General features: G+C 45.0%; 1 protein-coding gene across 2 annotated transcripts in view; it reads right to left on the bottom strand.

The window, feature by feature from the left end:
• The window catches only part of EFCC1 (EF-hand and coiled-coil domain containing 1), a 165,369-nt gene extending 144,356 nt beyond the window's left edge, over positions 1–21,013 (bottom strand). Inside the window, exons 1-2 of one of the 2 annotated variants that reach the window (XM_089678728.1) lie at positions 19,933–21,013; positions 2,414–2,814 (exon numbers count right to left, since the gene is read on the bottom strand). In XM_089678728.1, the coding sequence (XP_089534854.1) occupies positions 2,414–2,814; positions 19,933–20,466 (935 nt within the window). In that variant the 5' untranslated portion in view covers positions 20,467–21,013. The remainder of the gene's footprint in view (positions 1–2,413; positions 2,815–19,932) is intronic. The other variant, XM_089678727.1, reaches the window with a different exon arrangement.
• Between the last annotated feature and the right edge of the window lie 6,188 nt (positions 21,014–27,201).

A 27,201-nucleotide genomic window follows, 5' to 3' on the forward strand; every position in this document is an offset into this window, starting at 1 on the left:
GGCATCTCATGGGGCCCCCTACTGACCCCGTGCCCTCGGGCACTGCCCAAGTTTCCAAATGGTCAGTCTGCCCCTGGGCCCCTGTGTCCTTGCCCAAACTCAAAAAAGCCTATGAAAAAGGTACCAGGGGCATCTCATGGGGCCCCCTACTGACCCCGGGCCCTCGGCCAGTGCCCGAGTTTCCAAATGGTCAGTCCGCCCCTGCTCAGGAGCCATTTAGATCAGGATCAAATAATGACTTGTGATCTACAGGACAACCAAGTGGCCGACCTATTGCTATTTTCTCCCAGTAATAAGCCAGGCCTCTTTCATCCATGTCCTGTCCCTGGTTGATTATTCATACCAATTTCTGTGAATGGCAAAAGTTGCTGCACATAAAACTGCAGCCTGCATGAATTGTAGGGTGGAACATTATATTCCAATATGTCTACATTTTGTCACTTTTATTCTGTTACTTCTCTGGCTATCTGTATCAGACATAACAAGACATAAATGGAAATCTAGGTATAACATTGCTACTGCAATAGAAATAGGGGAACAAAAAGTATTCATGGTGAACCAAATCATAGTCTGTACAAAGATAGCGCTTTAAAACTGAAACCCAGACATAAAAAAAGGACTGCAGCTCTGTATTTTTTAATACCTTACAAAATAGTTTTTTCTATTGAAAGCAATGTAGGTATCTGAATTTGACTTGGTATTACCCAGCTGCAATTAAAGGTACAGCAGAGCTTAGACTGGAAGGGAAAAGCAGCATTCTAACAGGCAAAATGCTGATGGAAGAAAACAAAGTGTCAACCTTGTCTGTTTTTTCTCCTTTCACTGTCTGAGTATAGGATGGGGGAGTGACTAGACCTGTCAGTATTACAGTAATGTAGCAGAGAAAAATCAAGCTGTGATTTTTCTCATAGCTCTTACAGGGCTATGCTATGTTGCCAAGCTGTGTACATTTTAGGAATGGGTGGACAAAAATACAAATTCTGCAGAAAGGAAAACAGCTCCTGTATGTGCATTTCATCTGTGAATTTAGTGCTTGTTTAGGCCTAAAGTGGTTCTAAAGGCAGAAGGTTTTTCCCCTTCATGCATTCTCAGCATCAAGGTAAAATACAAAACACCTTCTGTGTGCAGCACACCCCCCCATCCCCCTTTATACCTACCTGAGCCAGATCTCATTTCAGGGGTGTGAATGAGATTAGCGTCTCTCTCCACTCTCTCCATCCTCACTGGTTCAGAGGCAGAAGTGAAACATTGGCTTCCGCTGCTGTCTATGATAGCCTGTGAGGGTGGATCAGGGGGCAGGGCTGAGGCATGCTTTTTGTGTCAATGAAAAGAGTGTGGCTCGGGAGTGAGCCTGTACAAGTGCCCCCTAGGAAGTGGCTTTCTATGTAGCAATGGGGGAAGTAGCCAGGAGCTCCACTGGGGGACCCAAGAAGAGGAGGATCAGAGCTGCTCTGTGCAAAACCATTACACAGAGTAGGTAATTATAACAGAATTGTTTTTTTAATGTTTAAAAATGTTAAAATTAAAAAAATAATATCCTTTATAATCACTTTTAGACTCCATGCACACTGGCTTAAAAAAAACAAAACAAAAATACGCCAGTGCTCTTGGCAGACAAAAACCCGCTAATTTTGAGCATTTTTTTATACTAGCGTTTAGCATTTTTTATGCCAGAAAAATGCACAACAGAAGTGTTTTTTTCTGCCTCAACGCGGAGCTTACAAAACACCTCTAGACTGCCTAATGTGCACGGATACATACAGTAGGATAACATTAGGCAAAATGCTAAACACTTTTAGGATAAGTGTTTTTTAAGCCAGTGTGCATGGAATAGTAGATAAAGGGAGTCTTTATACATGAAAAGAAAAAAATCACACAATTCTACATCTGCTCAGGACGTGTGTATAGATTTGACTTGCCTTTACTCTGTCAAAGACATCACAGGTATATAGATACTTTTGCTGAGGCTCTGGATTTAATCCTATTTAAAGAGGACAAATTTCTATGTAATACCTCACCTTGTATATAGCTATAATTTACAGATTAATTTTCCAGTCATCGTGCCCATGGCAGGATTCTACAGAAGATAAAACAGTTATTGATTTCTTACTTTTGCTTGAAAATGTGTTAACTCCCAAAGGCACACAGACTGAGAAATCATTAATAATAGTTCTTAATTGAGGTGCTGAACAGCCTACTGATTTTTGCCAGTGGCGGTTTTGTCTTTTCTTTGATGCCTATAAAATTACCAGCTTGAGTTTGTGTTCGGTAATATCAGGAAAAGCACTATTTGCAGTACTGCTGTGATACAGAAAGCTTATGGCTAGAAAAGGCTGGTGGGTTCGATATTTCCATATTCCATGTTGTGAGTTACTTATTATATACTTATTATTATTGAAATTGGCTCACTTACCTGTAATGTTGTAGTTCAGTCTCCAGCTGATCTACACGCATCTGGAGAAGAGGGACTTTATTGGATTTTTCTTCCAAGTCCTTCACTTTTTCATAACATGTCAACAAAGCTTGTCGGGCATCTTCTGCTTTCTTTCTGGTCTCTGACTGTTCCCTTATTAGTCGTTGGTTGCATTCCTCTAAATAAATTAGGACATTCTGAGTTTTGCTCAGTTCTTCTTCCAAGTCTTTGTTCATTTTTATCACTTCCTCCAGCTTTTTATCTCTGGAGCTCTGGATCAGGTTGACTTCTCTCTGGACACATCTTGTTGTTACAGTGTAACTCTGGGACAACACCCGCCTGTTGGAGATGGCTGAGATGCCTTCAGCCTTCTGTGAAGCAAGATTTCTGCATAGACCAACCTATAAGAGACACAAAATAAAATTGACAGTTCAATATGGGAAACTGGATTCACACCAAAACACATAGTTTACTAAGAGGCAGATATCATAAATAACGTTTTGAGTAATCACTAGGAACATATAAATATGAGGAATACAAATTTCCACTAGCAACATATAAATTATACAATTTTCTTCTAAAAACATATCCTTAATATAGGGCAGCCATTCTCAACCAGGGGTTTGTGGAACTTTACGGTTCTGTCGGAGTTTGCTAGGGTTTCCTTTGGCAGTGGCTGATTGACCTTCCTTCCAATAGTGCCTGCATTGTTCCAGGGCTAGCACCATTTAGAACTGCCATGACACCAGTGATCTTTTTAGCTGTCTGTAAGGGTGGTATTTTTCCCACCACCACTTTAATGGGCATTCCTCCCACTATACTAGGACACCAATGAAAGAGTGCATTCTTTCAACTGACCTTCAATGTAGGGGCATTAATCCTCTGACAGAACATAGATATATGAAGGCCATCTCTCGCTGACCATAGCATAAGGGGGAACTTCTCCATTCACCACCAACGTAAGCAGGTCTCTTCCACTAACCACCAACGTAAGGAGGCCCTTAACCAAACACCAATGTTTTATTAATGAATACACACCACAGTGCAACATTTTCAAGCTACACAGGACTCCTTTGGTAGTCTAGTCAATAGTTACTGCAGCATGATTTTATAGAAGGGCATGGTCCTGTAGTCCTCAGAGATAGCTGAAAACAATATGTTTCATAACAGTCAGCACAGGCAGAGAGTACAGGAAATTATCAGCTCACAGAATTTATGGAAAGATCCACTTTTTCCTAACTTATCCCACAGGTAGAACAAAACACTTTCAGACTAGGTTCACACTAGAACACAGTGCAGGAAACCCAAATTCCATGTGCATTTCTCACAGCGCATTCAGTTGCAATCTGCAGTGTGTGTCAATGTTAATATAATGACACCCCAAACGCAGGTTTCAAATGCAGTGGCTATCTCTGAGAAAGGGGGCATGTCCCTCGAAATGCAGCAGCTGCGCCAATCTGACTGACACGCATCCAGTGGTGTTTATGTTCAATGCACATGATCATTCTTTCTTTGTGTGTATAATCAATTGTTTTTTTAATCATTAAAGAATTTTCTAAGGTAATGCACTAGTCTGGTGCGCCTTCTTAATTTTCATTTGCAAATGCAGTGCGTTTGACTGCAACGGATAGCATGATAAAAAAAGTACCATCTGATTTGGTTGCAGTGCATTTCCAAAAGTAGTGCATGTAATCACCCCTCCACTCTCGGTTGCACTCCTGAACGCCCGATCGGTTTGCAACAAGCTCACCGCCATCCATGACCTCTTTATCTCCCACTCCCTCAACCTCCTAGCAGTCACTGAATCCTGGATCCAAGCCACTGACTCCACCTCTCCTGCGGCACTCTCCTATGGAGGTCTCTGGTCCCATTCATCCAGACCAAGCGGTCGTAGAGGTGGTGGGGTCGGCATGCTCTTGTCACCGCTGACCACCTTCCAGGTACTCCCAAACCCCCCTCTCTATCCTTCTCCTCCTTCTAGGCCCACTGCATCCGACTCTTCTCCCCCACCCCTCTGAGGATTGCAGTAATCTATCGGCCTCCTGGACCCGTATCCCGCTTCCTTGACGACTTTTCTGCCTGGCTACCCTTCTTCCTCTCCTCTGAGCTACCCACCATCATCCTTGGAGACTTCAATATCCCTATCAATGTCAACAACCCGGCTACATCCCAACTCCTGCACTTAACCTCTTCTTTTGCACTCACACATTGTACACAGTCCTCCACCCACACAGACGGGAACACCCTGGACCTCGTTTTCTCCCATCTCTGCACCCTCCACAACCTCACAAACACCCCTTTCCCTCTCTCTGATCACAACCTCATTACGTTCTCCATCTCCCCGTCCTCAAACACCCCCCCCCCAAACATCAAACCATCACCAGCCATAACCTCCGCAACCTGAACCCGGCCCCTCTCCACTCTGCAGCTGACCGTCTGTACGACAGTATCCTTCCACTGTCATGCCCTGACCTGGCCACTACTGCGTATAATGACTCGCTGTCAGCTGCCTTAGACTCCTTAGCACCCCTAACCACACGTAGCATTAGACCCCGACCGCTTCAACCCTGGCAGAACGACCACACTAAATATCTTAAACGACGCAGTCACACGCTGGAACGATTATGGCGCAAAACCAAATTCCCTCGAGCGTTCTCCCTCTACAAATCTGCCTTCCTCACCTACTCCTCCTCCCTCCACGCCGCCAAACAAGCCTACTTCGTAACCCTCATCAACACCCTCTCCATCTGTCCTCGCCGGCTCTTCTCCACTTTCAACTCCCTACTCTCTCCCCCCCCCACCCCCACCCAGTACCTCACTCACCGCCCATGAGATTGCCAATCACTTTCAAAACAAGATTGACGCAATCCGTAAGGACATCGCCAATGCTCAACCTACCTCCCCACCTAGCCTCCCTCCCACTATATCCCCATCAACTCTCCCCTCCTCTGACCTCACAACCACCCCACCCCCCACCACACCTAACATCCCGCACACTATAACCTCCCCAACACTCCGCTCCTTCAGCCTTGCTACCACTGATAAGGTTACTAAGGTCTTCTCAGAAGCCCGCCTCACCACTTGCCCCCTTGACCCTGTCCCCACAGAACTCCTCTGGTCATCCTCCTCCTCCATCCTACGCTCCCTCACCCACATCTTCAATCTCTCCCTCTCTACTGGCGCACTCCCCTCCCCCCTAAAGCACGCGCACATCACCCCCATACTCAAAAAACCCTCCCTGGACCCCACCGACCTGAACAACCTTAGACGCATCTCCCTGCTGCCATTTACTTCCAAGCTCCTTGAGCGCTTATTCTACAATCGCCTAAGCGCCCAACTCACTGACAACAACCTCCTCGATCCACTACAGTCTGGCTTCTGTCCCCTACACTCCACCGAAACCGCCCTACTCAAAATCACTAATGACCTGCTAACCGCCAAAGCTAATGGCCACTACTCAGTCCTCTTACTCCTCGATCTTTCCGCAGCCTTTGACACAGTTGACCACCCCCTCCTCCTTAATAAACTACACTCCCTCGGCATCAGAGACTCCACTCTCTCCTGGCTCCCCTCCTATCTATCCCAACGCTCCTTCAGCATTACCTATAACGCTGCCACCTCCCCCTCTCTCCCCCTCTCTGTTGGGGTCCCCCAAGGCTCTGTCCTCGGGCCCCTTCTCTTCTCCATCTACACCTCCTCCCTCGGCAAACTGATACACTCCCACGGCTTCAGCTATCACCTCTATGCTGATGACACGCAAATTTACCTCTCCACCCCTCGCCTCACCCCTTCAGTCTCCGCCCGTATCACCCACCTACTGAAAAACATATCAGACTGGATGTTGCTCCATTTCCTCAAATTGAACCTTTCCAAAACCGAGCTCCTGATTTTCCCCCCAGCCCACGCCCCCCCCCACCCTCTCCATCACGACCAACAACGCCACCATCAGTCCCACCCCACAAGCCAAAGTCCTAGGTTTCACTCTAGACTCAGACCTGTCCTTCCAACCCCATGTCCAATCGTTGGCAAACTCATGCAGGCTCCAACTCCGCAACATCTCCAAAATACGTACGTTCCTAACCCCAGACACTACTAAACAACTCGTTCACTCCCTTATTATCTCAGGTCTGGACTACTGCAACTCCCTTCTCACTGGCCTACCCCAACACAGGCTATCCCCGCTTCAGTCTGTCCTGAACTCAGCGGCCAGACTCATTCACCTTACCAACCGCTCTGCTTCTGCCACCCCCTCTGTCATTCCCTCCACTTGCTTCCGATTGCCCAACGCATTAAATTCAAACTACTAACACAGCCATACAAAGCCATTCATAACAGTGCCCCAAACTACCTCACCGACCTGATACCCAAATACCACCCAACCCGTACTCTTCGCTCCTCACAAGACCTCCTACTTTCTAGCTCCCTGGTCTGCACCTCCCATGCCTGACTGCAGGACTTCTCCAGGACTTCCCCCATCCTCTGAAACTCACTACCCCAATCCATCAGACTGTCACCTACCCTCCTCACCTTTAGGTGCACTCTGAAAACCCATCTCTTCAGGGAAGCCTACCCCGCCCTCACCTAACAGCCAATCTCCTCCACTCCTCTTACCACTCCATCCCCCACAGCCACTTCCTCCTGTACCACTATCCCCTCCCTCCTAGATTGTAAGCTCGAAAGAGCAGGGCCCTTGACCCCCTCGTGTTTTGTTTTGTTACTGTATTGTCTCATGTTCTGTCCCCCACTATAATGTACAGCGCTGAGCAAATCTTTTATCACTATATAAATACTGTATAATAATAATAATAATAATAATGTATTACTGTTGGTGCAATGCAGTGAGATTTGGACCCATTCAAAATGAATGGGCTCAAATTGCACCGTGCTGAATCGCATGTAAATTGATTTTCGAAAACATGCTTTCTATTTTTCTCTCTACATATGTTTTTTGGAAATATATCGTTTTCAACATATTCTTCTTCTAGTCCTTTGATTTTGTGTTTTTTTTATTCTACTTTCCCATCTGGTAAACATATTTTTGAGCTTTCACAATGGTAGAGGTTTGACTTTGATTAATACCCCTGTTCTCTAAGAACCTCATATTTCTCTATGAAATGCGTGCCATATGTAACTCATTTTTTTGTCTTACATTTAATGCAGCTGCCCCCATAGCAGCTACAATGTCACATTATATAGGGCTGAAATCAGCCTGCACTAGGAGTTTATTAAATCCAGATGTGACCCACAGAGGTCTGAATAGCAGTGATGATTACAGGGTCAACAGACTGAGAGTTTATCAATGAAAATACAAAATTACATCGCCGCTTATACTTTTATGGTTTAATTCATTCAAACTACAGTTGAAAAATGGATGGCCTCTGCAATTCTATCATAAGAGGTCATCAAGCAGAAAGCTATGCCAGGGCATGAAAAGTAAGAAAGTCACATCTGCTCTTTAAACAATTCAAAAGCACACATAAATACATTCATTTCTTGTTTAAGTTAATGTTGGGCTGAAAAGCAAATTTCACAAAAAAAAATGTATTCTTTATTTTGGCAGAAGTAGTGCTTTGTAGCTTGTTGGCCGTCAATCAATGCAGAAGGTTTGGAGTTTAAATGATACTCTTTATTGGCTAACTTACTTTATTATGTCCATTTCACATGTGCTCCCTCCATTCTGTTTCAGTAGGGGACCTCTGTTCTGGAGGGCGGAATAGAGAAAGTGAACCCATTGAATCCCTATTCAATGGGTTCACTTTATGTGGCTGGATGTAAGCAGACATGCATCCCTGATATCTGCCCACATCCAGTTAGGTCAGTAAAAGTGGACCTGGACACAAACTTTTTCTATTAAATCCAAACCTGAAGGACCCAGATCTGGGTGGATATAGGCAGCTGCGCATCCACTTACATCCAGCCACATACAGGGATACACTGCAGTCTAGTTTGGATCCCTGTAATATTGGGTTTTGTGGCCTGTGGGAAAGGTGCCTTAAAGGATAAGTTCGCCTTTATACAAAAATTTGTAAATGCACATTTTTTTCCAGATAAAAAAATATGCATTTATTATTTTTTGTTACAGGAGCCTCTAAAGCATTGCACCAACGATCAGCAGATCACTGGTGCCATGCAGTTCTCCTGCAGATCTGTCAGTATATCTGCTTGCTGTAAGGGATATAAGAGCAAGCAGATATACTGACAGGAAGAATCAATGAACTACCATGGCTGTCCACAGCACCCTGGTACTTCATTGAGGACTACAAGCTGACAGTCGCTAAGCCTGTCCGGACTTGTAGTTTCTCATTCACAGAACACAGTGTATGAATGAGGCAGATGGGTGGACGGAGCCCCGTAAGCAACAAAATTTGACAGCTAAAGAGGGGGGAGGGGGGCTGGCGCATTCATAAAATGTTACATGTTACACCCTGAATATGGGTGTAACATATAACATGTTAAGAAAGGTGAAGTTACACCCCAGTCACATTGGGTGCGATTTGGCATGCAATTTGCATGCCATGCGACTTGCAAATCTTATGCCAAGTCGCAACCTATTGTCTACTATTAGAGCGGTCATATCGATATGGTTCCGACTTGGTCGAAGCCGCACCAATTTCTAAAGTAGTACATGCACTACTTTTGTCGCGATTTGCATAGACATCTGTGTCAGATGTTTTGCAAATCACAACTGAAATCGGCAGGTCACCTGATTTTGAAATCGTGCGACTTCACTGCAAGTCGCACAATTTCAATATCGGCTTTGATGTGACTGGGGGCTTAAAGATATAAGCTTTTGAGACCCTTTAGTTTCTTTCCTCAGACATTTTCCAATGCCTGAGGAAAGAATATACGAGGCCTGAAAGCGTACATCTTTAAGGCTAGGTTCACACTTATGCAGGTTGCGGCTGATGCATTTTCCTGGTGCATTTTGTATTTTTTTCACACGCGTTTTTGAGACAATCTTAATGTTTTTTTTATCTGTTTTGTGTTTTTTTGGAAGTGTTTAATGTTGTTCGTAGAAGTTGTCAGTTGTCATGCAGGAAATGCATCAAAACCCCACGTACATGAGTTTTTGATGCGGCTCTATTGAAGTTTATTACAGGCAAAATGCAATTTGCTGTGGGGAAAAAAAGTCCCTGACCCTTTAAAAAATCTGTACCGGCTCAAAACGCACAGATGTGAACTAGATCAGAAATCATGTTAAATGGACTGTAGTGCCCGCATGTGAACCTAGGGTCAGACCCCTTTTCACATGGGCATTTGCATAGAGTAGGGAATGGGTAAAACACCATTTTTTTTACTGCTTGTTTTTCAGAGACGCAGCAGGAAATAAGCAGAGATCTCTACAAACCGAAGGGAATTCTCTCTTAAACGACTGTCACCAGAACAGTTTTCCCCATTGAAAGGTTTCATTCACCTTTATGCTTGCCCCTGTGAAAACAGCAAATTTTGAGATTTCCCTTCACTTTCAGTGACAATTGTCGACAAGAGAAAATAAGAGGGTGAATCTCCTCAATTCAGACACAGACGGCAATAAAAAGCTTTCAGAGGTGCTAATCCTTTTATATTCTATCCATAATAAAAAACAAGTTTTAGTTTTACATACATTTTAGGTAAAACCTAATGCTGACCATTTACTTAAGGCAGGGTGGCGGACTGATCATTTTCGAGGGCCCGGGGTCAGTAGGGGGCCCCATGAGATGCCCCTGGTACCTTTTTCATAGGCTTTTTTGAGTTTGAGAAAGGGCACAGGGGCCCCATGATCCCCTATTGCCCTGGGGCCCCATGAGTTGTCAGTCCACCCCTGCTTAAAGGCTAAGTTCACGTTTTTTTTTTTTTTTCTTTACAAAATCCACCTCCCGTATGCACCAATATACCATTAATGTACCTCTGATCAAGTGAATATAAAACATAAAAATGCTGCGCTACATTCAAAACAATTATGTGAATGTGGGATCCAACATCTCAAATCAAAAATGTGACAATAATGATAACAATATACATCTATACGTGCTTGCTGATAATCAAAATATCAAATAAATCACCCAAAAGATGAGAAACTAAAAATGTACCTCAGTTGCATACATATACAAGATCTGGAGAGCAAGGCCATACCTTAGCCCTGGAATGTAGACAGAGGACAGAGGAACCGGTAGGAGCTCGGAAGCAGTTTACCAGCTGATCTTGTTAGTACACACCCTTTAACTTTTTTTCACAGCATCCCCACGTTCATTTCCCTGGCTACCCCAGCATCTCTACAGACAGGCTCAGGCCGAGTGATTGAATAGATGCTGTGCTCACCTATAATATAGTATTGATAAATCTAATCAGATTGTATAGTGTATGGCCAAATTTATACACCTAAAATTGCCTAGTTGTGATTTCAGTGTAATTAATGGGTAATGGCACACCAAACACAGAAATAAGAACACGTTTTGCCACATAAAAAAAACCGCATGACAAATGCAGCGCAATGTGCAATAAAAAATGTGTTACATGCATCACGTCAAAGTGCCCCATGAGCTACTTTGCGTGTAGCACAGCCCACTGAAATGAATAGGCTGCCCTATGTGTGTCAATGGAAAAACGAGTCAAAACACATGCGCTTCCTCTACTTTTGGTGTGAATGGGGCCTGAAAGTAAAATTGGTGATTTACACAGAACAAGGAGGCTCCATTCACATCTGTATGTTTCCAAATGCATAGCAATCTGTACAGAAAATGCGTGTTTTGCCATGCGTTTCAGAAACTTGCTGCAAATGTGCATCGTGCTTGTGTTGTCATTATATGTTAAAGGCACCCCAGGTGTGGCAAACAAACCAAAAACTGCGGTAATGCACCAAAAAAGGTTCTGGAGCTTTTGTGGGGTGATTGCTGCATGTACGGCAGCCCATGCAAGTGAATGGGCTGCCCTATGCGTGACGAGTAAAAACACTCAAAAACACCCAAAACAATCGCATGCGGGAATGTGAATCTTCACTAAGTGGAGACGTGAACGGGGCCTGACAACTGAGTGTCTCCGTCCACTCACTCCTATGTACTTGTATAAAGATGGCCATACAATATGCAATCTGATTGTACAATCTCTGTTCAATTTCCTTTAGATTTATCAGGATTATGGAATAGGAGGACACACCTGAACAGTCCATTCAATTTGTATCAAATCAGAAAGGCCCTTGTACTACATTGCTGATGGGTGGAAGGTAGTATTTGCCCTCTAGAGAATTTACCCCCCTTCCTGACCAGGTAAGTTTTTGCATTATGGTGCTGCGTTATTTTAACTGACAATTGCGCAGTCATGTAATGCTGTACATAAATTAAATTTATGTCCTTTTTTTCCCCACAAATAGAGCTTTCTGTCAGTGGTTTTTCATCAACCCTGTTTTAAATTTTTTGCACTATAAACAAATTCTGAAAAAAAAAACCCAATATTTTTTACTTTTTGCTATTAAACATGGCCAGTAAAAAAATGTAAAACTCAAATTTCGTCATAAATTTAGGCCAAAATGTATTCTGCTACATGTCTTTGCTAACAAAAATCCCAATACATGTTGGTTTACGTGAAAGTTATAGTGCTAGTAATGGCGGTGATCAGTGACTTATAGCGGGACTGGGTGGGAAATGACTAACTGCCACTGACACCCCCAGTGACACTAATACAGTGATCAGTGCTAATAAAAAGCACTAATACTGTACTAATAACACTGGGCAGGAAGGAGTTAACATCTGGGGCAATCAAAGGGTTAACTGTGAGCTGTTTTACTGTGTGTGCTGTGTGTGTGTTTTACTTTGTAGACATGCTGTTTTGTATCTCTATGCTGTGCAGAGAGATCCAACAAAGCATGTCCATGCTGACAGCAGAGAGACCTGTGTTGCTTTCCCCAACAATCGCCAGGTACCGGTGGGGAATCGCAGGCTGGGACCCAGTGATTGACATCCCTAGCCACCAATGGCGGTGCGGGTAGAGCGGTGCTCGCGCGCCCCCTATCCAGAAATGCAAATCATATATATATGTGATTTTGTGCAGCCCTGCTGCTCTGTAGCAGTATTTCTGCTATAGGACGGCAGACAAGCAGTTCTAATGAAGGAGATGTGATCCAGAGTGGTGAACACACCCTATTACACCTTCTGTGATGCAAGACGGAAGTGAAGGCTTCTGGGAAGTGAATGCTGAGACAGCATCGATAGGGAATCATGCAAACTGAAAAACCATTCAAAATGTCACATAAACTGACAAAAAATTAAATGTCCAGTAGATGAGGTATAAATCCTGTATAATATTAATAATAATAATATTAATGAGGTAAGTGAGAGAAAAGCACATTGGGATGGCTGGGCCAGAAATGGCACTGGAAAACACTTCTATGTAATATGAAAAGTGATATTCTGCCTGAAAAGGTGAACTTATCCTTTAAAACTCCACTCCTGGCAGCAGTAATAATTATCCTTGCAGCAGGACCCCCAATTCACTAAGGGGGTTAAATATTTGTTTAGTTAAGAGGTTGAGGAATAGGCAGATTCCTTGCTCCCTGTGTTCATTCACAACTGAAGCATAGTAAACTGTTTCTGAGGGGGGCCCTGTGAGGTTGGCTGTATGGGGCCCTGTGGTTTCTAACAGCAGGCCTGATTGGACATCTATGTGTTTTTCAGCCACTATGCTTTTGGAAAGGGTTAAAGACTTTTTTAAAAGGCAAAAAAAATGCTGTAAAAACGCAAAACGAAATGCAAAAAGCACTGCAAAAGCAAACTGCATAGGTGTGAACCGGGCCTCATAGTAACACAAGTCCCACTTGCTACACATGCTTACCTTCCCTATGTAAACTCCCAGCATCAACTTGAGGCTTTCTCTAAGGACTCTCCCCCTTCCCCAAGTCACAGAGATGGATTCCTGAGCATCACCAACACTGGCACAGGGGAGGAAGGGAAATAAGTAACTTGCTCCCTACACCTGGAAGCACAGCACTGGATATATTTCTTGGCTCCCAGGGACTGAAAACAGCAGCGGTGGAATGAAGGGAATATGCTTTTGGTGAACAACTATTAGGGCCATTCATTTGGCTGTTCACTGCCCCACAGTGTATTTCTGCAACAGATATAAGCAGGTGTCTACATTCAGCTGTGGTCACTCTGTTTATAAAAATCAATGAAAGGCTGAAGGGAGCCACAGCTGTCCGCATGTAATCGCACATGGAGCAAGTACCTGCGGTTAGGGACAGATGAATGGCCCTGGATATAGACTACATTCAAAGCTGGTCATCTGTCCCTAAACCGCATTTTATTGCTCTTTGAAAGATTACCTGTGAACAGACAGTATCAGTCTGTCATTGATTTGTCCACAGCTGAATGTAAATACCTCCCCGTCACTGCTGTATATGCTGATCTCAGTGGTATATGGCCACTAACGGCCTTTTGAATGAGCCAATGACCGCTTCCCATCCAGCGACATACCTGTACATCACTGGACTGGAAGGGTGATATCTCGATTATCTCTGCAGAGATGACTGACATATAATTTTTTAGGGTTGGCAATTCCCTTGAATGTAACAGTAATCCTAGCAGCTAAAAAGCTGTTGGATTACTTTTACAAGTGGTGGAAGGGGCTCTCCCGCCACCTTTACTGGGCTCTCCCATGGGATCGGGGAGCTTGGTAAGGATGCAACCAGTGGCATCTGGTTCCTGAGACACAGTAAGAGGAACTGATGTTCTTCCTCCCACTGTGGGACGTCAGAAACTGAAAGCAACAAGGATTTTGTCACTTTTGGTTTCGGTCTCATGTAAACAAGTCGTTATCTCTTTGAACAAGCATCGGATCAAACCAATCTTGGTGGGATCTGATGCTTTGGAGGCCAGAGAGGACCTGTCATGGCCCATGCTATTACAAGGGATGTTGTTCATCCCTTTGGATAACAATACAAGAGATTAAAAAAATTTCAGATAGTTTGTATTTTTTTTTTAGTAAAATAAATTAATAATAATAAAATAATAAATTAATAAAAAATCCCCCATGCTCAAGCACAATTGCGAGCGCACATGCATATATAAACAGCGATCACACCACACATGTGAGGTATCACCGCAAACGTCAGAGTGAGAGAAATTAGTGGCAGACTTCCTCTGTAACTCTAAACTGGTAACCTGTAAAGGTTTTTAAAATGTTGCCTACGGAGATTTTAAGGTACCATAGTTTGACACCATTCCACAGGTGGACGCAATTTTAAAGTGTTTCATGTTTGGTATTCATTTACTCAGCGTAACATCACCCTTTATTTTACCAAACAATTGGGCATTATATTGTGTTTTTGTGCATTAAAAAGCATAAAAGTATATTTTTTACAAAAAATTTGCATTTGAAAAATCACTGTGCAAATATTGCATGATATAAACATAAATACCCTCCACTTTATTCCCTAGGGCCTCTGCTTAAAAAAATATATAATTTTTGAGGATTCTAAGTATTTTTCTAGAAAAAAATTATTTTTTTTTACATGTAGAACAGAAATGTCAGAATTGTCCCGGACTAGAAGTGTACTGTACCTGTTCCTTTGGCCAGCCTAGGCAAAGCACAGGTTTGCTTAAATAGGAGCTCCAGTCTCCTGTGTAAAAATTAAAATGAGCAGCTACAAAAACTGTATCAGCTGACTTTTAATAAACAGCCACTCACCTGTATCACGATCCAGCACTGTGCTCACCCCAGCCATTTTCACCTCCCATTTCCTGTCCTTGGTGCCAGCATCTTAACTGTGGGCACCCGGCTGTGACAGCATGCAGATTCACAGCCGGATGCCCACTGTGCATTGTGAATGGTCCAGCGGTCTTCTGAGACCTATGACGCGCCCCAGAAGACTTGCGGGAAGGGAGGTGGAGAGAACTTCCGCTCTGATTACCTAGGCAGTAGGAGCAGAAATGGGAGCGGGTACCTGTCAAAATAAGGTACCCGCTAGCCCCCCCCCTTTCCAGCAAAGGTGCCACTTCATAAACAGGCGCAGGGGAGGAGGCCTTAAAGGGGAACTTCCCCTTTTGGGCGAAGCTCTCCTTTAAGCTAGATGTGCCCGATATATACAAAATGCCCGACTTAGTCTCATAAATCATTCCAAATTGGTTTCAGTGGTAAAGGGCATAAACATTTCTTTAAAAGTACTAAAAAAATATATATATATATATATTATTATATGAACTAATAAATATAAATAAAGCAAGACAGATTTTTTTTAACACCACTCAATAATAGTAAATGAAACTAAATTATTTTCTGATTTATCAACTGTACTTCCTTAGTTTTAACATATTTTTGGAACCTGGTGCTATGCTTCAATTCTGTGGGAATAAATGTAGCAAATAAAAAAAATAATAATATAGCATATACAATTGCTAAACATGCCATATTGAAATTGATTATCAAAACTGCCTTAACAATCTGCAGTGCTGTAATTTTCTTAAAATCCAATGCAATATGACAGTCTGGAGGTGTTCTGTACATCATTGGTGTATGAAATGCCCCCAGAAATGTCATTGCCTGCTTGTGTAATTGGTTCACTGATTTCGCCGCACATCCGCACTAAGATACAAGTCAGATTTTAGGTATCCTCTGCACCAGAAATTTCAAATGCTTTGGCGAGATACTCCAAAAGGGTTATTTACCTCCTAAGACGTGCAAACCCTGCAACTTTACTCATCAGAACACTAAAAATGTACCAGGTGATTATAACAAAACCAGACCCTCCCATTTAGATTCAGTATTCAAAGGACATAGCCAAAAAACAACCATTTCTTCAGAGCAGAAGCAGGTAGGAATCTAAAACGTTTGTTAAAATCCCTGCAAAGTACATTGATCACCCAGAGAAGAATTTTTTTTTTCTCAACAGAAGTGGAGTTATTCTATAATACACTACAGCGCCACCCCAGTTTCCTACAGGATAAGCACTCCCTACTCAGCATACCCTATGATAGGCATGGTGAGAGTGAATATTACTTAAAGTAGAACTAGAAGCAGAGCTTTTTTCATTTTGGATAAGCACTGGTTCACACTGCAGTGACCTATCATGCAACCTGCGACATTAAGGGGTAGATTTACTAAAACTGGTTCACTCAGAATCTGGTGTACCTGTGCATGGCTGACAATCAGCTTCTAACCTCAGCTTGTTCAATTGAGCTTTGGCAATAAAACCTGGAAGCTGATTGGTTTCTATGCAGAAGTGAGCATGATTTTGCACTTGCCAGCTTTAGTAAATAAACCCCATAAAGTCGCATGACAGGTCAAAACAGATTAATTTCAATGGGTGCCGTTTTAATCAATGTGACTCAAGACACAATTATAGTAAAAAGTCTCCTGCAGTACTTTTCTGCCAGTTTGGTGTGAATTGATTGCCATAGACTACAATATTAAATCACAAAAGTTGCAAGGAAGTTTTAAGGAAATTGCAAGCAAGTCGCATGACTTTGGGCTTGGCTGCAGAGTGAACCAAGCCTTAGGGTACGTTGTAACCCCTGTAAGTTTTTACTTTTCTTCTTTGTATCCCACTGCGGAAATTTCCCTTTACTTCATGTCCCATAGCCAACTGGAAGTGGGAGGAAATGCCTCCAAAGTGAGGGAGTCCCTGATTGTCACCAAAGTGAGGGAAATCCTGATCGTCACCAAAGTCGCCGGATCTACTGTCCCCGTTGAAAGATTTTCCCCTCAATTCCTGTTCTGGTAGCAATCCAAAAGTTTAGATTTGCAATCACTTTCCCTTTCAGTGATAACAGAAATAGAGAGAGTGAATCTCCCTAACAGGGACACAGACAGCAATGAAAACCAGATATTCTAATCCCTCTCCACTACTAGTTTAAAACTAAACACAAAATGTTTTTCCTTTAGCTCTACTTTAAAATCTCTACAACCACACTCTGCCCCTCTAATGGTTATTACACACACACATCAATAAGATCAGAAACTTTTGTGAGAATTTTGCATAGCAATAATCTTACAGCTGGGATGGAACCTGATGAAGCAGAGCATCCACTTTCTGCAGCACCCCCAGACCTAAATTTAACCGTTGCAGTGCAGGGATAGCTCTATCACAAAGGAGGATTTCAGTTCAGTGTGCCGTTCTGCATCTGTGAGCGGTCATATCGGTGCGGTTCTGACTTGGTCGGAGCCAGACCGATTTCTAAAGTAGTGCATGCACTACTTTTGGTGCGATTTGCATAGATATCTATGTCAGATGTCTTGCAAATCGCACCTCAATTTGGCAGTTCACCTGACTTTGAAATCATACAACTTCACTGTAAGTCGAACAATTTCAAAATCGGCTTTGATGTGACCAGGGTGTTACGGAATTGCATCTACAAGCTTTTGCGGTGAGTTCTGGTACATGAGAAAAAAGTGCAGCATGCTGTAATTCTTTAAATACACATGAAAACTTCACAATGGTGTAAATTAGGCTAATTGAAATACATACATTTTTCTTGCATATAAGTTGTCCTGCCTTTGACAGTGCAATCAAGTGCCATAAATGTGCCCCAAAGCAATTGATGAGTTACACATGAACAGTGGTGGAAGCAAACCCTTACTCTTCATCCTTGTTTACTTTTTGCATTAAACTTTTCAGATGACCAGCTTGGTGAGGTTTTCACTATTTGCATTGCTTTGAACAATCATCGATTAAAGCATCCAAATGGATTGGGCATTCATATGAAAAATTAATGTGCCTGTTTCCACCCTGTTGCATCAAAGGATTGTTCCAATCTTGGAACAATGAAACAACTCCGCAGAGGTCAATCACTGAATCGAGTTGAAAAAGAAGCAACGTTGACTACTGCAACTCCCTCCTCACCGGCCTACCCCAGTGCAGGCTCTCCCCGCTTCAGACCATCCTGAACTCAGCGGCCAGACTCATCCACCTCACCAGCCGCTCCACATCTGCCACCCCCCTCTGCCTCTCCCTCCACTGGCTCCCCATTGCGCAACGCATTAAATTCAAATTGCTCACCCTGACCTATAAGGCCATTCACAACACTGCCCCTAACTACCTCACCGACCTGATTCCCAGGTACCACCCTACCCGTACCCTTCGCTCTTCACAGGACCTCCTTCTATCTTGCTCCCTGGTCTCCTCCTCCCACGCACGACTGCAAGACTTCTCCAGGTCCTCCCCCATCCTCTGGAACTCACTACCCCAATCCATCAGACTGTCACCTTCCCTCCTCACCTTCAGGCGCTCCCTGAAAACCCACCTCTTCAGGGAAGCCTACCCCACCCTCACCTAACAGCCGCTGCCCTTCCCTCCTCCTACCACTCCATCCCCCACAGCCGTTTCCTCCTGTGCCTCTACCCCCTCCCTCCTAGATTGTAAGCTCGAAAGAGTAGGGCCCTCTTACCCCTTGTGTACTGTTTGATGTTACTGTTCTGTTTCATGTATTGTCCCCCCCTCTATTGTACAGCGCTGAGCAAACCCTTTGGCGCTATATAAACTCAATAAATAAATAAATAAATTTTGGGACTGCACAAGGAGCCTTCATTGGCTTGAGGCAGATTTGATGAAGGATCACGAAACGTTGCTTTCCTATGCGATCATGTAATAAAAAGTACTTTTCACTTGAAAACAAGCGTGTTGGCGTACAGGTGACAACACAGGAGCATAACTGGAAGACAGTTGTCACCCTATAAGGCTTTATTCATATGGGCACTGGGTAGGCCACCTCATCCCTATAAAACCGAACAGATTAGCGACACAGGTTCTGTGGCTCGTTAAGGTGTTAAGTAAATGTACTTGATGCCTTATCTGCATTAAATTAGCCTCAGAACTTGTGTCATTAACATGTTCGGTTTGAGGTGGCAACCCTAGCAATGGCATACTGATAGTTTGCTGCATTCAAAGGTGATTAAAGACTGCCTCTGGACCAGGGGCGGACTGACCATTCGAGGGCCCGGGGTCAGTAGGGGGCCCCATGAAATGCCCCTGGTACCTTTTATAGGCTTTCTTGGGTGTGCTTTGAGTGTAGGCAAGGACACAGAGGCCCCATGAGCCCCTATTGCCCGGGGGCCCCATGAGTTGTCAGTCCGCCCCTGCTCTGGACGCAGCAACACTGTGCTATGGCATCACACAAACTGGCTGATTGGCTGTGGCCTGTTTGTATGCATCCATAAACGCCAGCCCTGGAAGAACACTGGCTGTAAATATCTGTAAATGGCAACGGTGTGGGTCATAGAGTTGTACTTACTGCCACCACCTCTAACCACCTCTAACAGCCGCATTGGTTTGCACACATTCACAACAAAAGTCTACTGATTCTTCCCTGCAGCTGCTGCTATCTGGCCATCTGAAAGTAGCCTAATAGAAGGCCTGAACAATAACCGTTATGGCAGATCACATGGTATTATAATAATGAAAACTGCAAAAAAAAAGGACTGAAAACAACTAATGAAACCACATTGACATTGTACAGCAAACATGAAGTGTTAGTGATTTGGTTCCTCTACTTTAAGCCATTATCCAGCAATGTGTCTCCCTTTGTGGTAGTGCCCCCGCGGATCCTCAGACTCACCTGTAGTGCCAGGCAGCGCGCATCACTGCTTTGCAGAGCCGTCCTCAGGTCCTCCAGCAGTTCTCGGAGGTGTTGGTTCTCATCCTCCAGTCTCTTCATCTCCTCGCCCTCCTCTGTCAGGGTCATCCCCGAACTCTTCCTCCTGTTCAGCCAGATCTGGCTGTCTTGGCTCCCAGGTAGACGGGGACCCCCGGCTTTGTTGCTAAAATGCCCGCAGAGCCTGGCGTGGAAGTGTCGGAAGGTGAGTCGCTCCGGCAGCTGATCGAGCAGCCCCTCACATTCATCCATCCCGGGCTCCAGGTCCAGGACCTGGCAGAGGGTGCGGAACTCTTCCGCGGAGATGGTTCCCTCTCCCCTCCAGTCCAGGTGATGGAAGACCTCCTGCAGGTATTGGTCCAGCCCGCTGGCCAGCACGATGATCTCACTGTCCGTCCCGCGGTCCAGTCCGTAGTGATGAGCCAGGACGCTGAGCAGCCACTGAGTGCGGCGGGCCGGCCGCGGGGGGAGGTACGGGAGGGCGGCAGCCGGCTCCATGTCAGGGGGAACCGCACATCACAGGAGAGGGAGGCTCAGTCCGGAACAAGGCTTCACCGACAGTCCTCTCTGCAGGAACTTCACTAACTTCGTGTGACACAACTGTCCTGTCCTATACAACCCCCAGTCCTGTCCTATACAACCCCCAGTCCTGTCCTATACAACTCCCCACTTCTGTCCTATACAACCCCCAGTCCTGTCCTATACAACTCCCCAGTCCTGTCCTATACAACTCCCCAGTCCTGTCCTATACAACCCCCAGTCCTGTCCTATACAACCCCCAGTCCTGTCCTATACAACCCCCAGTCCTGTCCTATACAACTCCCCAGTCCTGTCCTATACAACTCCCCAGTCCTGTCCTATACAACTCCCCAGTCCTGTCCTATACAACCCCCAGTCCTGTCCTATACAACCCCCAGTCCTGTCCTATACAACCCCCCAGTCCTGTCCTATACAACTCCCCAGTCCTGTCCTATACAACTCCCCAGTCCTGTCCTATACAAGCCCCAGTCCTGTCCTATACAACTCCCCAGTCCTGTCCTATACAACCCCCAGTCCTGTCCTATACAACCCCCCACTTCTGTCCTATACAACCCCCCAGTCCTGTCCTATACAACCCCCCAGGTCCTGTCCTATACAACTCCCCAGTCCTGTCCTATACAACCCCCCAGTCCTGTCCTATACAACCCCCCAGTCCTGTCCTATACAACCCCCCACTTCTGTCCTATACAACCCCCCAGTCCTGTCCTATACAACCCCCAGTCCTGTCCTATACAACTCTCCAGTCCTGTCCTATAGAACCCCCAGTCCTGTCCTATACAACTCCCCACTTCTGTCCTATACAACCCCCAGTCCTGTCCTATACAACCCCCAGTCCTGTCCTATACAACTCCCCAGTCCTGTCCTATACAACTCCCCAGTCCTGTCCTATACAACCCCCACTTCTGTCCTATACAACCCCCAGTCCTGTCCTATACAATTCCCCACTTCTGTCCTATACAACCCCCAGTCCTGTCCTATACGATTCCCCACTTCTGTCCTATACAACTCCCCAGTCCTGTCCTATACAACCCCCAGCTCAGTGTGACACAGCTCCCCAGTTCAGTCCTAAAGAACTTTCCAGCTCAGTGAGATACAGCTCACCAGTCCTGTGTAAGGCTGAGATCCCCTCCGTGCCTCTCCAGAATCCGCTCCGCTATTAGCGATCCCCTACTCCCGGGGTTAGCCTCCCCCGGCTCTGCGGTGATGTGAGCTCAGCTGGAGGAGTCCGGATCTGTGTGCGCCTCCTTAGGATGGAGCGGTGTCTGCTGTCCTGAGGATGGAGCGATGTCCGCTGTCCTGAGGATGGAGCGATGTCCGCTGTCCTGAGGATGGAGCGATGTCCGCTGTCCTGAGGATGGAGCGATGTCCGCTGTCCTGAGGATGGAGCGATGTCCGCTGTCCTGAGGATGGAGTGCAGTGCTGTTAGTCCTGAGTAGGGATGGAGAGTGTAGAGTGCCGTGCTCTATGTGTTCTCAGTATGGAGTGCAGTATGGTGTCAGTCCTGAGTATGGAGTGTATAGAGTGCAGTGCTGTTTGCAGGTATTCTTGAGAAGGAGTGGTGAGAGGTGTCAGTCCTGAGGATGGAACATACACAGTGCAGTGTTGTTCTGTCAGTGGACTGCAGTCTTGTATGGTGTTATTTGTTGAGAATGGAGTGCAGTGCTGTTTGCAGTTAGTCCTGAGTATGAACTGTACAGTAATGTGTAGTGTAAGTCCTAAGCAAAGAGTGCAGTGCTGTTGTTTGGTGTTAGTGCTGAGTATGTAATGTAGTGTTGTTGTTTGGTGTTAGTGCTGAGTATGGAATGTAGTGTTGTTGTTTGGTGTTAGTGCTGAGTATGGAATGTAGTGTTGTTGTTTGGTGTTAGTGCTGAGTATGGAATGTAGTGTTGTTGTTTGGTGTTAGTGCTGAGTATGGAATGTAGTGTTGTTGTTTGGTGTTAGTGCTGAGTATGGAATGTAGTGTTGTTGTTTGGTGTTAGTGCTGAGTAAAGAATGTAGTGTTGTATGGGGTTGGTCCTGAGTATAGAGTGCAGTGCTGTGTCCTGACTAGGGATGGAGCTTATAGAGTGCAGTGCTCTATAGTGTTCTCGCTATGATGTGCAGTATGGTGTTAGTCCTGAGTATGGAGTGTATAAAGTGCAGTGCTGTATGGAGTCCAGACTATGGAGTGCAGTGCAGTATGGTGCTATTGCTAAGAATAAAGTGCAGTGCAGTTTGCTTTTATTCTTGAGTGTGAAGTGCAGTGCCCTATGGTGCCAGCCTTAATATAGAGTGCATAAAATGCAGTGCTGTATGGCACTGTTTGTGAAAAAGGAGTACAGTCCTTCCTACTGCTATTCTTAAGTATGGAGTGCAGTGCTGAGTAAGGAGTATGGATTGTAGAGAGTGTAGTGTTCTATTATGTTCTGACTTTGGAGTGCAGTATGTTGTCTACCCTGAGTATGGAGTGGATATACTGCAGTGTTCTATGTCATTCTGACTATGGAGTAAAGTGTTTTATGGTGCTATTGCAGAGAAGGGAGTGCAGTGCTGCTTGCTTATATTCCTGAGCAAGGTGCGCAGTGCTGTATGGGGTCAGTCCTGAGTATGGAGTATATGCAGTGCAGTGCTGTGTACTGTTATTGAGTAAGGGCTGCAGTGCTGTATGGAGTTAGTTCTGACTATAGAGAGCAGTGCTGTATGGAGTAGGTTCTGAGCATAGAGTGCAGTGCTGTATGGAGTCAATTCTGAGTATAGAGTGTAGTGCTGTATGGAGTCAGTTCTGACTATAGAGAGCAGTGCTGTATGGAGTCAGTTCTGACTATAGAGAGCAGTGCTGTATGGAGTTAGTTCTGACTATAGAGAGCAGTGCTGTATGGAGTAAGTTCTGAGTATAGAGTGCAGTGCTGTATGGAGTCAATTCTGAGTATAGAGTGTAGTGCTGTATGGAGTCAGTTCTGAGTATAGACTACAGTATTGAATGGCATCCCAACTATGGAGTGCAGTGCTGTAAGGGGCTATTGCTGAGAATGGAGTGCAGTGCCGTTTGCTATTATTCCTGAGTAAGGAGTGCAGTGATGTATTGTGTATAGTCCTGAGTATGCAGTGTACACAGTTATGTCATATGTGCTGTTCTAATTGTGGAGTGCAGTCTTGTATGGTGCTATATGTTGAGAATGGAGTGTGGTGCTGTTTGCAGTCAGTCTTGAGTAAGGAGTGCAGTACTGTCCTCTGTGTTAAGTGCAGTGCTCTGTGCTGACAGTTCTGTTCAGCCTATGACGTGAAGGGGTTATACTGTGCTAAGTATGAAGTGTGCTGTCAGTTCTTATGATGGAGTACAGTGCTGTATGCTGCCCTGGAAATAGAGTACTGGTTAGTGTGGAGTGCAGTGCTGTATGTTCTCGGTCCTGAGCTCATGTGCATTGTTTTCTGTCCTGAGTATGGAGTGCAGTACTGTATGCTGTCAGTATGGAGTGCAGTACTGTATGCTGTCAGTATGGAGTGCAGTGCTGTATGCTGTCACTGTAGAGTGGGGTGATGTATTATGTCAGTGTGGAGTGATGTATTACGTCAGTGTGGAGTGGGGTGATGTATTATGTCAGTGTGAAGTGATGTATTACGTCAGTGTGGAGTGGTGTGGTGTATTATGACAGTGTGGAGTGGGGTGGTGTATTAAGTCAGTGTGGAGTGCGGTGGTGTATTATGTCAGTGTAGAGTGCAATTATGTATAATGTCAGTATGGAGTACGGTGCTGTATGCTGTCAGTGTGGAGTGCGGTGACGTATGTTGTCAGTGTAGTGTGCGGTGATGTATGTTGCCAGTGTGGAGTGTGGTGACGTATGCCGTCAGTGTGGAGTGTGGTGACGTATGCCGTCAGTGTGGAGTGTGGTGACGTATGCTGTCAGTGTGGAGTGTGGGAGTGTGGTGACGTGTGCTGTCAGTGTGGAGTTTGGTGACGTATGTTGCCAGTGTGGAGTGTGGTGACGTATGCTGTCAGTGTGTAGTGTGGTGACGTATGCTGTCAGTGTGGAGTGTGGTGACGTATGCTGTCAGTGTGGAGTGTGATGTCGTATGCTGTCAGTGTGGAGTGTGGTGACGTATGCTGTCAGTGTGGAGTGTGATGTCGTATACTGTCAGTGTGGAGTGTGGTGACGTATGCTGTCAGTGTGGAGTGTGGTGACGTATGCTGTCAGTGTGGAGTGTGGTGACGTATGCTGTCAGTGTGTAGTGTGGTGACGTATGCTGTCAGTGTGGAGTGTGGTGACGTATGCTGTCAGTGTGGAGTGTGGTGACGTATGCTGTCAGTGTGGAGTGTGGTGACGTATGCCGTCAGTGTGGAGTGTGGTGACGTATGCTGTCAGTGTGTAGTGTGGTGACGTATGCTGTCAGTGTGTAGTGTGGTGACGTATGCTGTCAGTGTGTAGTGTGGTGACGTATGCTGTCAGTGTGTAGTGTGGTGACGTATGCTGTCAGTGTGCAGTGTGGTGACGTATGCTGTCAGTGTGGAGTGCGGTGCTGTATGCTGTTAGTCCTGAGTATGTGCGCAATGTTGTGTGCTGTTAGTTATGAAGAGAAGTACAGTGCTGTATGTTGCTAGTCCTGAGCAAAGAATGCAGTTGTGTGTGCTCCCAGTACTTAATATGGAGTGCAGTACAAGGTGCCGGTATCAGTACTATGAGTGACATATTCTTTGTAAGATATATTTCTGTATGTTTTGGTGCGTTTGATGTCAGTCTTAAATATCCTGTTGATAAAGGACGCACCCACGTACAAACAGAACTATTATATACCAAGTTTAGGGAGCGTCCACACAAGAATCCTCTGATCTGCTCTGTCCAGCAATTAGCTGACACATCCTTTGTGACCTGAGTACTTTATTATGCAACCACATTTCTAATAGCGTTTAAACTTGGGAAAGTTGGCCTGTTGAAGATGAGGTCTCCATGTCCAAAATCATAAATACACTATATTGCTAAAAGAATTGGGACGCCTGCCTTTACACGCACATGAACTTTAATGGCGTCTTAGTCCGTAGGGTTCAATATTGAGGTGGCCCACCCTTTGCAGCTATAACAGCTTTAACTCTTCTGGGAAGGCTGTCCACAAGGTTTAGGAGTGTGTCTATGGGAATGTTTGACCATTCTTCCAGAAGTGCATTTGTGAGGTCAGGCACTGATGTTGGACGAGAAGGCTTGGCTTGTAGTCTCCGCTCTAATTCATCTCAAAGGTGTTCTTTTGGGTTGAGGTCAGGACTCTGCAGGCCAGTTAAGTTCCTCCACCCCACACTCACTCATCCATGTATTTATGGACCTTGCTTTGTGCACTGGTGTGCAGTCATGTTGGAACAGGAAGGGGCCATCCCCAAACTGTTCCCACAAATTGGGAGCATGATATTGTCCAAAATGTCTTGGTATGCTGACACCTTAAGTGTTCCCTTCATTGGAACTAAGGGGCCAAGCCCAACCCCTGAAAAATAACCCCACACCATAATCCCCCCTCAACCAAACTTTATACTTGGCACAATGCACGCAGGCAAGTACCATTCTCCTGGCAACCAGAAGTCCAGTGGCGGTGTGCTTTACACCACTGTATCCGACACTTCGCATTGCACTTGGTGATGTAAGACTTGGATGCAGTTGCTTGGCCATGGAAACCCATTCAATGAAGCTCTCTACACACTGTTGTGCTAATCTGAAGGCCACACAAAGTTTGGAGGCCTTTAGCTATTGACTCTGCAGACATTTGGTGACTTCTGCATACTGTGCCCTTCAGCATGTGCTGACCCCGCTCTGTCATTTTACGTGGCCTGCACAGGTGACAACCTATCATGAAGAAAGCATACAGGAGGCGCAAACACCTATTGCAATATCCAAGGTTTATTAAAAATATATATAAAAAAACAAAAACATACAAACATAGTATGTGTATAAAGCTTATAAGACCATAGAGATGGCCACACGAATGGCAGAGTGTCCGACTGATGGTGCGGTCGGCCTACTGATGCATTTCGGGGACAAATCCCTTTCTTGAGAGCTATGGCCAGTCTGAAAACAGGTCATGCTTTAAATGTCTGCGGCCAATGACCAAACCCCTCCCCTCAAGCCCGGAGGAAGGAGAAGGGGATCATGGGAGTTGTTAGAACCATATGTACAGAGAAAACCACATGAATGGTACAAATGAATATATAAAATGTAAAAACATGGTAAGCATTATAATGCATTGTAATGGTTAAGAGATGAAGATATATGTGCTGAGCAACCATATCATAGCAACTTAGATGTGAAATGGGAAGGTGTAAATGGTGTTTAATACAGCCATTAGATGTTACAGTACCTCTAAACAGGTCCCACAGGTTGGTGCTTGGATGGTTATAGAATGTCATAGACAGTCAAGTTAGTGTGTGCTAACCCATGGGAATGACTGGTAAATGTCAGAATTGGAACTGTTTTGAAGCTGAAATGGCCACCAGAATGCACGCCAGTGTGGTTGTGCATTCCAAAGGCCGGAAGCGTAGAACCAGAAGTGCGTCATAAATGACGTTATATCTGGTACTCGCAAGCAAACTGAAATGAGACTGAAATGGCCGCCGGAACACGCGCCAGCATGGCATTGCGTTGCACAGGCCGGAAGGAACAAACCGGAAGTGCATTGAAAATGACATCATGTCCGGTGCTCACAAGGCATAACTGCTGGAGCGCACCAGAGGGACCACGC

The sequence above is a fragment of the Staurois parvus genome, unplaced genomic scaffold, assembly GCF_062004578.1.
Source record: "Staurois parvus isolate SC_StPar_1 unplaced genomic scaffold, SC_StPar_1.0 ptg000209l, whole genome shotgun sequence".
Taxonomy (NCBI): Eukaryota; Metazoa; Chordata; class Amphibia; order Anura; family Ranidae; genus Staurois; species Staurois parvus.